This window comes from Artibeus jamaicensis, unplaced genomic scaffold, assembly GCF_021234435.1.
Source record: "Artibeus jamaicensis isolate MK-2021 breed Jamaican fruit bat unplaced genomic scaffold, CSHL_Jam_final scaffold_1283, whole genome shotgun sequence".
In the NCBI taxonomy this organism is placed as follows: Eukaryota; Metazoa; Chordata; class Mammalia; order Chiroptera; family Phyllostomidae; genus Artibeus; species Artibeus jamaicensis.
In genome coordinates, this window is record NW_026522028.1 from 15,945,913 (window position 1) to 15,958,138 (window position 12,226).

Here is a 12,226-nt window from a genome sequence, read left to right on the forward strand (position 1 = left end):
TAGTTTTCACTATGTTTGCTGCTGAATTTTTATATGATGTAATTCTATTACCAGTCAAAATGTAAAATTATATTAGAAACTCCTATCAAGAAGATGTATATATTGAGTCAGTCTTCTGAAATTGATCCTCTTCACCCTATGAGGGTTTCAGATATAGTAGTATCAGCCTTCCATAACATAGGTTGGGTCAGGAGATCCCAGTTACACATGGTCTGTTCATTCAGTGAATATTTACTGAGTACCTACTATGTGCCAAGCAGTGAGCTAGGTTCAAGAAATGCAGTGATGACTGCTATCAAGTTTCCCTTTTTACATTGGGGTCTTTTACTTGAATCTGGGACCTTTCATGTAGAGAGCTTTAATAGGGTTTCTTGGGGGTAGTAATAAAAGACAGAATGGAATAACAAAAGACAGAAATTAGCACATCGCAATTGTCGATTCATAATATTTTTAAAAGAAAACAAAAACTGGCTCGGTCTATATGGATTTGACTGTTTGCAGTTAGTATTCAGTATTTAGGGAGCAGTTCTTTAGGTGGCTGACAAAACTAAAGAACAAGTTCTTGTTAGAGAGTATTTTAAAAAATGAATATTTGTTGTATTCTTAATGATTTTGTGTTCCTAACAGAATCAAAATATGGCTAATGGCACCTTAACTGGAGTCCTGTCTCTAAGTGAATTAAAGTGAGTAATCTATTGTTTGATTTAAAACTTAAGGCATCAACTATAAAAAGATATTTAATGAGCTATCTTTGCTTTTGGAAACTGAGAATAGGAAAGAGACCTAAAGGTTATAGAGAAGTGGCTCTTGAGTTCTCTGCAAACTATAACCATAATCACTTGTCACCACTTAATATCCTTGTGAGGCTGTTCTTGTTGATGCTATGAAATTACCTCTATTTGAATTAGTATTTGAGTAATATGATTTGGTAGCCAGCAAGGTTGAAAGAAGAGTTCAAGGTAACACTTCATTTCTTCATGCTTTCATGAAGCATCAGTGATTGAAAAGCCACAGAGAAGTGTTTGTCTGTTACACCTCAGTTTACAAATAGATGTCCCCAGTTAGACACAGATCAAAATGTGGGCCAGCACATTGGCCTAAGCCAGGACATTCTCACCCTGTCCACTGGGAGGGGAAACTTCATGTCTTTGCCCTCATGGCAGGGAAACAGCATCAGAGATGAAATTCATTTACTCAATTTTCCTACTACCTCTCAAATGAAGTTTTTATAAACTTTTAATCAAATTCAAGAGCTCTGGGGAGTGTCTGTGATGACACTGAAGAGAAAAATCTTTCCTAGGTCAAAGCAAACAAAACAAGACTGTTCTTAAGGCACACCCTTTAATTAGCATTTTGACCTGGCTGCTTCTGATGATTCAGCAATGCCTAGGACTCAGGGGCATCCAACCTGTGGCCCAGGATGGCTATAAATGTGGCCGAACACAAAATTGTAAATTTGCTTAAAACATTATGAGTTTTTTTTGTTTTCATTAGTGTTTGCATATGTAATGTGTGGCCCAGAGATGCCAAAAGGCTGAACATCCTAGGTAGAAAGGAACATCATTCATGATTCCACCTGGTAGATATCAAATATTCCTAGATTTCTTCTGAGTTTATAGTGGCAAAAAGTTATAGTGAGAACTGAAATGGGCTGAGGTGTTGTTCATGTCCTTTATGTGCCCATTTTTCTCTCCTTCTGATGAAAATCTAGCTTTTCTAACTATTCAAAGTACATATGTGAAATAATTAATCAATGTCCTAGAAGGATTTTAAACTTTAGATGGGTAATAATAGTGATAAGAAACATTTTTTAAACCCACAAATTTACAAATAGAATACAACTTAGCATACTTGTAATTCATCTTAATTATTAGAGTTGAAATAGAGATGAGTTCATTTAAAGCTACCAAGCATTTGTTCAGCACCTACTATGCGCTGGGCCTCGGGGATACAAATGATGATAAGCTCAACTCTCTGAAATGGAAAACTAGGCTGCATATTAAGATTACTTAGGAATGTTTAAAAACACTGATGCCCAGGCACACTCCATACCAATTAAATCAGTATTTGGGGACCATGAGCATTCTTAAGTGCTTCCCTGGTGGTTCCAGCATGAGGTCATTTGAGGGAGTTTGGAGTCTGGTAGGAAAGATGCAAGATGGGAACAAATGATAAGACTACAGTATGATTCCTACGATGCAGGTGACATGAACGGGGCACCAAAGGATGTTCTAAGTACCTGAATATAGAGCAGATTGGACATGACTGGAGTGGCCAGGGAAACACCCAGAAAGAAGGTTGCCTCTGAGCATAGTTATGGAGGAGAGGCGCCTGCCAAATCAAAAAGTTAACTGACTACTATTGCCACCATCCTTCCCTTCTTCCCTCCAGACCTTCCCTGGAGCCACCTAGAATTAGTGCCAGTTCCTTGGAGAACAGTTTCTCCACCTTAGCACTATTGACATTTTGGGTCTGATAGTTTCTTCTTGTGTGGGATTGTCCTGTACATAGTAGGATGTGTAACAAATCCCTGGTCTCTACCCATTACATGCCAATAGCACCCCACCCCCAATTGCAACAAGGAAAAAAATGTGTCTAGATATTGCCAGGTGTCCTTTGGGAGGCAGAGTCGACCCAGGTTGAGAACTACTGCCTTAAAGTGAATTTTTAAACTAGACTTCTTTCATCTTAACCTCACATGAAGCTCTGCCACATTTAAGAAATACAAGTGTTGTTGGAGTAAGATTAGAGGAGAGGAATGAGGGAAATTCCTAAAGAGGAGTTGTGGGGAGGGGAAGGCAGGGCTGGAGAGTGCTAGAGGGCAGGCAGGGTCAGTTGGAGAGGGGATGAGGAAGAAATCAGAGGCCCAGGGCCTCCAGGGTGACTGGCTGGCCTGTCTCAGAAATCTTGCCTCAGGCCAGCCAGCTCCTCTGGCCTTCTGCCTGAAGTTGCCTTAGAGATACAGTAGCCTAATGAATAACAAGATTGTTCAACCATTATTTCTATCTTGCAACTGTTAGCTAGTACCAATACAGCTTCTGTCTGGTCAATTTCCCTTGTCATATAAGTAATTTATTTTTTTCCCACGTAGGAATCTCTTATTATACCCAGTGTTTCTTCAAAGTGAACACTGCAAGCAATAAATACTATATGCTTAATGTATTTGCTAAAAATCTAACTTGTTTTGAATTTAGTATCAGCAATGGTCTTCTTCATGTCAATTTCTCTCATTAACAGACGAACAGAGCTCAACAAAACCCTGCAAACCCTAAGTGAGGTAATTATTGTACACCCTGTACCTTGTTTAATATTGATGTTTGGGGAAAAGCATGGAGTTCTGCATTCCTGGGGAGATAGGTATTCAAATTCCCCTGAATCTGTAATATAAAAGAGTGAATGGACTGGTTCCGTTACTCCAAAAATCAAAACTAGATATAATGGATGGATGTTACAAGGAGATAGATTTTTCTTCATGTAAAACTTAAAGTTTCTTAAAACAAGGGCCTCAGGAGAATGAGCTCCCTGACACTAGAGGAATCTAAGCAAAGCCTGTATGGCCTGAATAGCTTTGTTATGTCAGGAATCTCGTAGGATTGTGAATTGGACCATCCTAGGGGTTCTTGTGGCTCTAAGATTCACTGATGCTGTGATTAGTCCAGATTGTCTTCTCTGATACTTTCAACTGTCAAAATAACATATCTATATGTATACTTTGTTTGTTTCAGACTTATTTTATAATGTGTGCTACAGCAGAAGCTCAAAGGTCAGTTATTTTTAATACTTTTATAAATATTATTTCTCTACTGATGAGAAATAAAGTATTGAAGAGTCTTACTTTGCAAAGTCAAAGGCATTCTTCTGAAATAAATACATATTAATGATATTTTGGATATATGAATTTTTATTCTTTCAAATACTCTTCAATCTCTCGCAACCATTTTCTCATTTCTTCATGAGGCACAGAGGGGTAGGTAGTGTCAGGCTGTTGGCCTCTGGTTCTATGAGGCCAAGGATCATCAGTGTCCTTAGCCCCAAAGGCCACCAATAAGACCAACAAATGGCTTACAGTGGTCCGGTCAGAGTGAAAGACAGTAAAGAAGGAACAAATTTTGGAACATGGGAGAAGAAGGAGAGGGAAGGAAAAGATTACAAAGAAAAAGAAGAAATGAAAAAGTGCATGCAAAGGTGAACCAGAGATTGCCCAACAATTATCTGAGGTTACACAGATGATCATCTTAAATGTGTCCACTGGTTGTCCAGGCTGCATAAACCAATGGCTTATAGGTCAATAATCTCACTATCTGAACCTTGAGCATTCTGTGAGAGTAAAAGTCCTAACATAACAGTTTCTACTCATCAAACTGATCATTGGTACAAATAATGGCAAGTCTTCTATGAAACTGTACATCAAATCCCTATCCACTGTATGTATCCACTATAAGTTCATTTCACTTACCTTTTTGTTCTTTGCAATATTAATATTTTTGCACCTAAACCAAGACTAAAGGAGAAAGAAAAAGAATGTCTTAAATTCCTAGTTATCTGATAATCTAGATGGGATCGCCAGAGAGATTTTGGATTTAAAAGACCTTAATATTCATCTAGGCTAGTATTTGAAAGGGCTCCTATAATGGAAACTCAAATGCCTATGGCTGCCAGGCAAATAGCCAGCTGGGGGTAAGACTCTAGATCTCAAGATGCTTGTCTTTGCAGCCACGTTTCACCCCTACCTGTTCATTGTGCAGGCAGGTAAAATCAATCAGCAGCCTTGTGTGGTTAGAGGGTCTGTGGTTTGCAACCTCTGTGAATGTAAACCTCTATAAATTTCTTGTTCTATAAAGTCTTTTGGATTAAGTTCAGACCATAGTAGGTGGGTGTTTACAAGCTCGTAGGGTGAAACTGCAAGTTAACAGTGTCATTCTCTCCTTTCCTCACACTAAGTTTGAAAAAGCAATGACAAATTACAAATATGTAGGTAGGTTTTCAATTTAGTAACATTCTGGTTGTATATATTTCTCTTTATAGCACATTAAATTGTACATTCACAATAAAACTGAATAAGACAAGGAACATATGTGCTGAGATGCTGCCTTTTAGTACAGGGAAGATTCACCTCATGGGTAAGTTGTCTCTGTTGCTGTATTCATGTTCATGTGGCTTTGATGTATTCTTTTTTAAAATGGAAAATATAATAAATTGACATATGTTACAGCTTTCTGTTTGGACTCTTTTGTCCTTGGGCTATTTTTAGGAAGTTCTAAAAGATGATTTTTCCTGCTTTCTTAATAAAATTTCAGTAGACTGCATTTGAAAACATGATAAGCCCTGTTGAGAAAGATTTATTTGGAGTGTTCAATCACTTGTGGCTGGGATCTCTTTACTTCTGAATTCCTCTTAGGAGTTGCTAAAGAGCAATTGATATTGTGTGCATATAACCCCCCAAAATTATTCACTAAATATTTTTGAGTACCTACTATGTATATGTAAGTGTCAATATAATGGCATCCAATTTATTTTATCACCTGTTTTAAACAAATGTTCTTTAAAATTCAGTCAATGTAAGAATCAAAATACTTGATGGATTTGAGCTTCTGTTTTGACTTATTCTTAATCATGCATTTTCTTTTTTCTTTCCCTTTGTCTCCTCCAGAACAGTGCTACTGTTCCATCAGAATATCCTGCCCTTCCTCCCCAGAAGAATTAGAAAAACTGCAGTGGTATGTAGCAAACATGCTGACCCTTTTCCTAAAAAAAAACAAAAAAAACTATTAACATTTAATCACCACATTCACTAAGGGATTTTGGAATTCTAACAATGAGTAAGGGCTTTCAATTTCAGCACTTCTCAAGTGTTACTGCAAATATCAATCAATTAGGGTCTTGTTAAAATGTATATTGTGATCCAGTAGGTCTGGGCAGGGCCGAAGATTCTGTATTTCTAACAGGCTCCCCAGTGAAGCTAATGCTGCTGGTTCATGGGTTCCACTTCAAGTAGCAGGGGTCTAGACCACAGAGCAGTGGTTCTCAGGCCCAGCTGCACATTGGGATCATCCTGGAAGTTTAAAACACTGATGCCTTCCTCTTAGACTCAGAGATGGCGATGTCATGCCTAGGCTTTGAGTGTTGTCAAATGGTTGCCAGAGGAGATTCACCTCTTTGTAGGTCATTTGTGTCTCATGTACATCTCTCTGATTCTTTCCTTTAGTGACTTGCAGGATCCAATTACATGTCTTGCTGATGGTTATACAAGTGACCCACCATTTTCTTCTGGCAATTCCATCCAAGTTGTTCCTCAGGCTACCATTTCTTCCCGGGACTCCAGTGCCTTCTCCTTATCTGAGTCTCGAGATTATCCATCTCCTGTCACCCAGAACCCAACAGGGGTGATTCACCTGCCTTCTCTCCAGCCTTCAATTCCTATAGGTTATAGCCCTACCGTTGACACGCTCCCCCAATCTAGAACTCTCTCTTTCCCTACTCTTAAAACTGATATTTCCCATACCCTGCCACTTCCCTCTCCCACCACGTCTGCCTCTGTGAATGTCATCATGACCAGCACACCTTCTGACGAGACAGGTAAATATGAGGAGCCAAGTTGCTCCTACATTTGTTGTAATTCTGCTACCTGAAATGCAGCTACCAGCCTGCCAAATCAAGATATCTGTAATAAGATCACATTGAGTCTCTCTTTTTATAATGTATACTTATTTCAAGAGCTTTCTTTTAGGCATTTCAGTGTAATTCTTTTGACCAACAATGCAGAAATAGCTCAGAGGCAAGCATAGATCTTTTTATGAAGATGAGATATTTAAAGGTTTCCTTCTCCTACAAAAGGTCCCTAGGTCACTGTTTTCAATATACTGAAAACTTTTGAACTGTTAAAAACATTAACTCCAATTAGACAAGACAAAATTTTTTAAAAACTGGCATTCCTGAAAATCAGTCACAGAGTGACATAGCTGGGACTGAGCCAACGTAGCCATAAAGAGGGGAGAAACATTCAGAAGGCCTGAGTGCGGGTCTGAATGGGCCCTCACAGGCAGTGTGAGCTGGGATATGTCATCTAGCTCCTACTGACTCAGCCTGCTCTACTTGAAGATGAAAATAATCACACTAACAGCACTTGGTTAAGAACAATGGTGTCCATGAGAATGCCGATGCAAACTGCAAAGGGCTCCCCAGAAACAAAGTAGGTTTAGGGGTAAAGGATAAAGGGAAGAAGGAAGGAAGCAGAAAGAATTCTGGATACTCTCCAGAGTTTCAATTCAGTGACTGAGAAGCAGGTCCTCCTCTAGAATTAAGATGGTTCGAGGCAAAGCCAGATTCTCGGTGACATGAGATTGGAGCTGAGGTTGTGGTCCCCATCTCTTCCACCACAGTGTCAGCATCCCCAGGGTATTTAGAGCTTCTGCCAAATGACTTAATTTTTCTTCATATTTGCACTGCTCTCTGTTAGTAATTTTTAAATAAATATGGACATTTTAGGCCAAATAATAAAATCACTGGGGCTCTAGTCAAGACAAGGTTTACTAGCTGATGAAGAGTAAAGAAAAACTGATGCCCTGGCTGGTGTGGCTCAGTGGATTGAGTGCCGGCCTGTGAACCTAAAGGTCTCTGGTTCAATTCCCAATTAGGGCACATGCCTGGGTTGCAGGCCAGGTCCCCAGCTGGGGGCATGCAAGAGGCAACCGACTGATATATCTCTCTCACTTTGATGTTTCTTTCCCTCCCTTCCCCTCTCTCTAAAAATATATAAAATCTTAAAAAAAGAGAATAAAGTAAAATTGAAATTCATTAGCCTGAGCTAATGCCCACATTTCCAAAGCTATCCCCATTGACCCTTACAATCAACCTCACAGGCTACACGGAAGGGCCAGCAAGGTAGCCTCTTGCATCTGTGCTTCTGTTCCTGAGGCTTGGGTTTCAGGCAATGAGATAACAGAAGCAAAGTAACATATGCATAAAAGATGTGTTGGGTTATTACCTGGTAGCTAAAAAGTGGATATAATTTAATGGTTCCTCAGGACAGGAATGTTGAAATATGATATTCTCACAATGACTCACATAACACAATGACTATTACACAACTACATAAGAACAGCTAGACAGAATCTTGGGGTCATTTCTCAAGTCTTAAGTGAGGAGAAAATAACAAGTAGTTTTCACCCTATGTTTATAACAGTATGTTATTAACACATGAATAAAGATTAGAAAGGAATATGCAAAATAAGAAATAGGATATTAAATGGTCAAATTAAGAGACCTGTTTGTTGTTAGGTTTGTATCATTATTTCCCAATTTAAAACACTACTAAAGCCCCAACTGGTGTGGCTCAGTTGACTGAGCCCCAGCCTGTGAATCAAAAGGTCACCAGTTCTATTCCTGGTCAGGGCACATGCCTGGGTTGTGAGACAGTTGTGGGTTAGGTCCCCCATCGTGGGCAAGTGAGAAGCAACCAACCGATGTATTCGCCCCCTTTCTTTCTCCCTCCCTTCACATGTCTCTAAAATAAATAAATAAAATCTTTTAAAAAAGTACTAAAAATCAGGCTTATAGCTGGTAGTTCAGCTATTAATTTTATAATATTCTCTTTTCCACAAAAAGCACGTCTATTATGCATATAAAATCCTGTATGCATGATATAAGTTAAACACAAGTATATTTATGCTTATATGAATATACACTAAATATAATGCTGTGTTTTTACATTATTTAAGTTAGGTTTTTTAAGTATAATTTACACACAGTAAAATTCATACAATTCTAATGAGTGGATGAAAATTATATAGTTCCATGAGGTTGAATAAACGCCCACAGTCATGCAACAATTATCACGATATATAACATTTCCACTACTCCCAGGGCTTCCTCATAAACCTTTGGAGTCAACCCCCTATCCACTATGCCCGGTCCCTGGTCACCACTGATCTGTTTTGTTCTCCTATATTGTACTTTTGGTTTTTCTAGAATGTCATATGAAGAGAATCATACAGCATATAGCCATCTGAGTCTGGCTTTTCTCAATGCAATACATTGGAGAACTGAGGATCCATCTATGTTGTTGCATGTTTTAGTAGTGCATCCTTTTTATCACTGAATAATGTAGTCTGTTGTATGGATAGGCCATAGTTTATCTATTCTGCAGTTGATGGGCATTTGGGTTGTTTTCAGTTTGGGACTATCATGAAAAAGGCTGCTATAAACATTCATGAACAAGTCTTCTTAAGACATGTTTTCATTTTCCTGGGGCAAATACCTAGGAGTGGGTCTGCCAGATCACAGAGTCTATGTTTCTTTGTTAGTGATTTTTTCATTATGTGTTCATAAAGTGATTTGGCTCTCTGTTACAGAAATTGTTCACACCAGCAGTATCAGTGTTTCTGATCTTGAGAGCCAAGTGTCTGAGATGGAGGAAGCTCTGTCCTTAGGCAGCTTGGAACCTAGCACTGCAGGAGAAATGATAAACCAAGTCAGCAAACTCCTCCATTCCCCATCTGCCTTGCTGGCTCCTGTGGCCCAAAGGTATGACTTAGCAAACTGCCCCTACAGTGATAATAATGCCTTGTACATGATTAATTGTAGCCAAGTATTTTTTCTCCCACCATGAGTTTCATAATGATTTGTTAAGTTGCTATGCTCTTTTATGCTTAGAATGGGGAAAACAAAGTAGGAGTGTTGAATTTTAACTGCCACTTATCTTTACAGATTGCTAAAAGTAGTGAATGACATTGGCTTACAGCTGAATTTTTCAACCAAGACTGTAAGTCTAACCTCTCCCTCTTTGGCTCTGGCCGTGATCAGAGTGAATTCCAGTAATTTCAACACAACTACCTTCGCTGCCCAAGACGGTGAAAATCTTCAGGTACATTCTAATTTAGTGTGGAAAACGGCCTTTCTTGTATATGATATACAATATCATATATCATATGATATTTTATAGAGTCTTATATATGTACATATGAGTATGTGATTGAGGCAATTACTGCTTGCAGTCAGGGGTGCTATTCAAAATATTTAACATCTAGAACAATGATGCACCACAGAATTTTTAAAAAAAGGACATTAGTTTTGGCTGGAGCAGGATCTCAGAGGTCCTTGTTGCAGCCCAGTGTTAACCCTTAGCAGCTGGATTGTGGAAGTTTAAGGGGTGAGTTGGGGGAAGTGTCAAGCAGAGAGATCTAGGTAGTTGAGAAACAGCAGGGACATCAGCTACTTATCAACCCATTCCATTCTCTTAACATGTGTTATGATACACTGGTGTGAATAGTGGTACTGACTGTCAGTCCTGCTTCTAGTTGTTTTCTATCCACCTGTTAGAAGCACTGGGGCTGGAGACACCCAAATAAAACCAAGCCCTCCCTTTTGATTTAATTTTATAGTCTTCCCTTTACAAGTTTAGTACATATGAGTCTCTGAAGACTTTGCCCTAATAAGTCACCAAGATGGTGTGTTGCTGCTGTGGTCTCCCTGGGGTCTGCAATTATCCTGTACCCCAACTTTATTGAGATATAACTGACATATAATATCCTGTACTTCCTGACTGTTTATGTGTATACTTAAAATGTTTTCTTTCCTGCTCCAAGACCTCCTCTTCCTATTACACATCCCCTATAATTTTGCAGCAGTCAGAGAAACAAGAACTTATTATACATAAAGATACCACAGATAAATGCTCCTACATGATCTTCCATCTTAATTAGTTGTTGTGTTTTCTAACTCCTAATATGCTAGCCTCAGACATTTTTCATTATTTTTATTTGATTTTCAGGTTTCTCTGGAAACTGAGGCTCCTGAGGACAATATTGGTGTTATTTCTCTGCCTTCATCGCTGATGAATAATTTACCAGCTAATGATGTACACCTAGCTTCCAGGGTACAGTTCAACTTTTTTGAAACACCTGCCCTGTTTCAGGTAAAGCTGCCTCCAACTGCTTTTTGTTTAGGTTTTACTTGGGGTGGGGGACTTATGATTCTTTTAATCTTCACATATCTTATGCCTGCTGTAAGTCAAAAGAATAGCTGAAAAGCTGCAGTTTATTTTTACACAGGACCTAATGATGCTAGTGATGATACATAACAATAACTGATACTTAATGTTTACCAATGCTGAGCACTATCCTGAGCACTTAGAAATGTTAACTCTAATCCTCTCAACAACTCTGTGAGGAAGGAACTATCAAAATCTTATTTCCATTTTACAGATGAGGACATGGAGGCACAGAGAGGTTAAGTCACTTGCTCAAGAACACACAGTTTAAATGGCTTCATGCCATGCTCACTTTGGCAGCACATATATTAAATGGCGTAATGTTATGTCCCCTTTAGGATTTATGAAGTTCCCATTGTGTCAATTTGTAAAATTTAACTCACTATTTAGAGCACTGTTTAGTGCAAGAAGCTCTGCTTCTAATTATGGTCCTTGAAAAAGTCACTTTACTCCCTGACCCTCAATTTCTCACCTAGGTTGTAAAACAAACATGTGGACTAAATAGCCTTCAGGGTCCCTTCACACTCTAAAACTCTCTAATAACATTTTGTTTTCCCTTGCCATCTTGTTGATTCTTTGGTGAGCTAGGACGCTTCCCTGGAGAACCTCTCTCTGATCAGCTACGTCATATCATCGAGTGTTTCGAACCTGACTGTCAAGAACTTGACAAGAAACGTGACGGTTATATTAAAGCACATCAACCAAAGCCAGGTGGGAGAGGCCTGCCTGGGCTGTTAACTGGCCAGAAACACCTTGTGTAAACTATAGCTGAAGATTTTATTTGGGTTGCAGAAAGGAAATCCAGTGGAACCTTAAGATGCAGGGCAGTGTATAAGGCTAGAATTATATAGTAACTCTGACTGGCTACCAAATTTCCAAGAAGGAACAATGCAAAAGCAAGCTCTTGTCAATTGCAGAATTTCAGTGCATTTCAATCTGTGGCTGCAGGCCCGATTCTCACCTCCAAAGAGAAAACATCTTTGTTCACATTGAGCATCATCTATGATCTTGCTACTCAAAGTGGGGTCTATACACTCTTAGGCCCCACCCCAGACCCACTGAATCAGAATGTGCATTTTAATAAGCCTCAAGGTGATTCCTATGTACAATTGCTGAGTTTCAGAAGTACTGACCTATATAAGACTCAGTTGCTTCTAGGGGCCAGTATAAAATAAGACATCTCTAAAAATTAAATAAGAATTTTTTCTAATTGCTTTTTGGCTTTTTCAGTTCAATAAA

At 38.9% G+C, this 12,226-nt stretch overlaps 1 protein-coding gene and 1 long non-coding RNA gene across 8 annotated transcripts in view; one reads left to right on the forward strand and one right to left on the reverse strand.

The window, feature by feature from the left end:
- The window catches only part of LOC128625957 (uncharacterized), a 127,376-nt gene that overhangs the window by 91,534 nt on the left and 23,616 nt on the right, over window positions 1-12,226 (reverse strand). The gene's annotated exons all lie outside the window — the stretch shown is intronic.
- The window catches only part of ADGRG2 (adhesion G protein-coupled receptor G2), a 123,599-nt gene that overhangs the window by 91,534 nt on the left and 19,839 nt on the right, over window positions 1-12,226 (forward strand). For all 7 annotated transcript variants that reach the window (XM_037157547.2, XM_037157549.2, XM_037157548.2 and 4 more), the window contains 10 exons: window positions 628-683; window positions 3,238-3,277; window positions 3,726-3,763; window positions 5,026-5,120; window positions 5,651-5,717; window positions 6,206-6,576; window positions 9,351-9,522; window positions 9,706-9,862; window positions 10,769-10,912; window positions 11,576-11,698. In XM_037157547.2, the coding sequence (XP_037013442.2) occupies window positions 628-683; window positions 3,238-3,277; window positions 3,726-3,763; window positions 5,026-5,120; window positions 5,651-5,717; window positions 6,206-6,576; window positions 9,351-9,522; window positions 9,706-9,862; window positions 10,769-10,912; window positions 11,576-11,698 (1,263 nt within the window). The remainder of the gene's footprint in view (window positions 1-627; window positions 684-3,237; window positions 3,278-3,725; window positions 3,764-5,025; window positions 5,121-5,650; window positions 5,718-6,205; window positions 6,577-9,350; window positions 9,523-9,705; window positions 9,863-10,768; window positions 10,913-11,575; window positions 11,699-12,226) is intronic.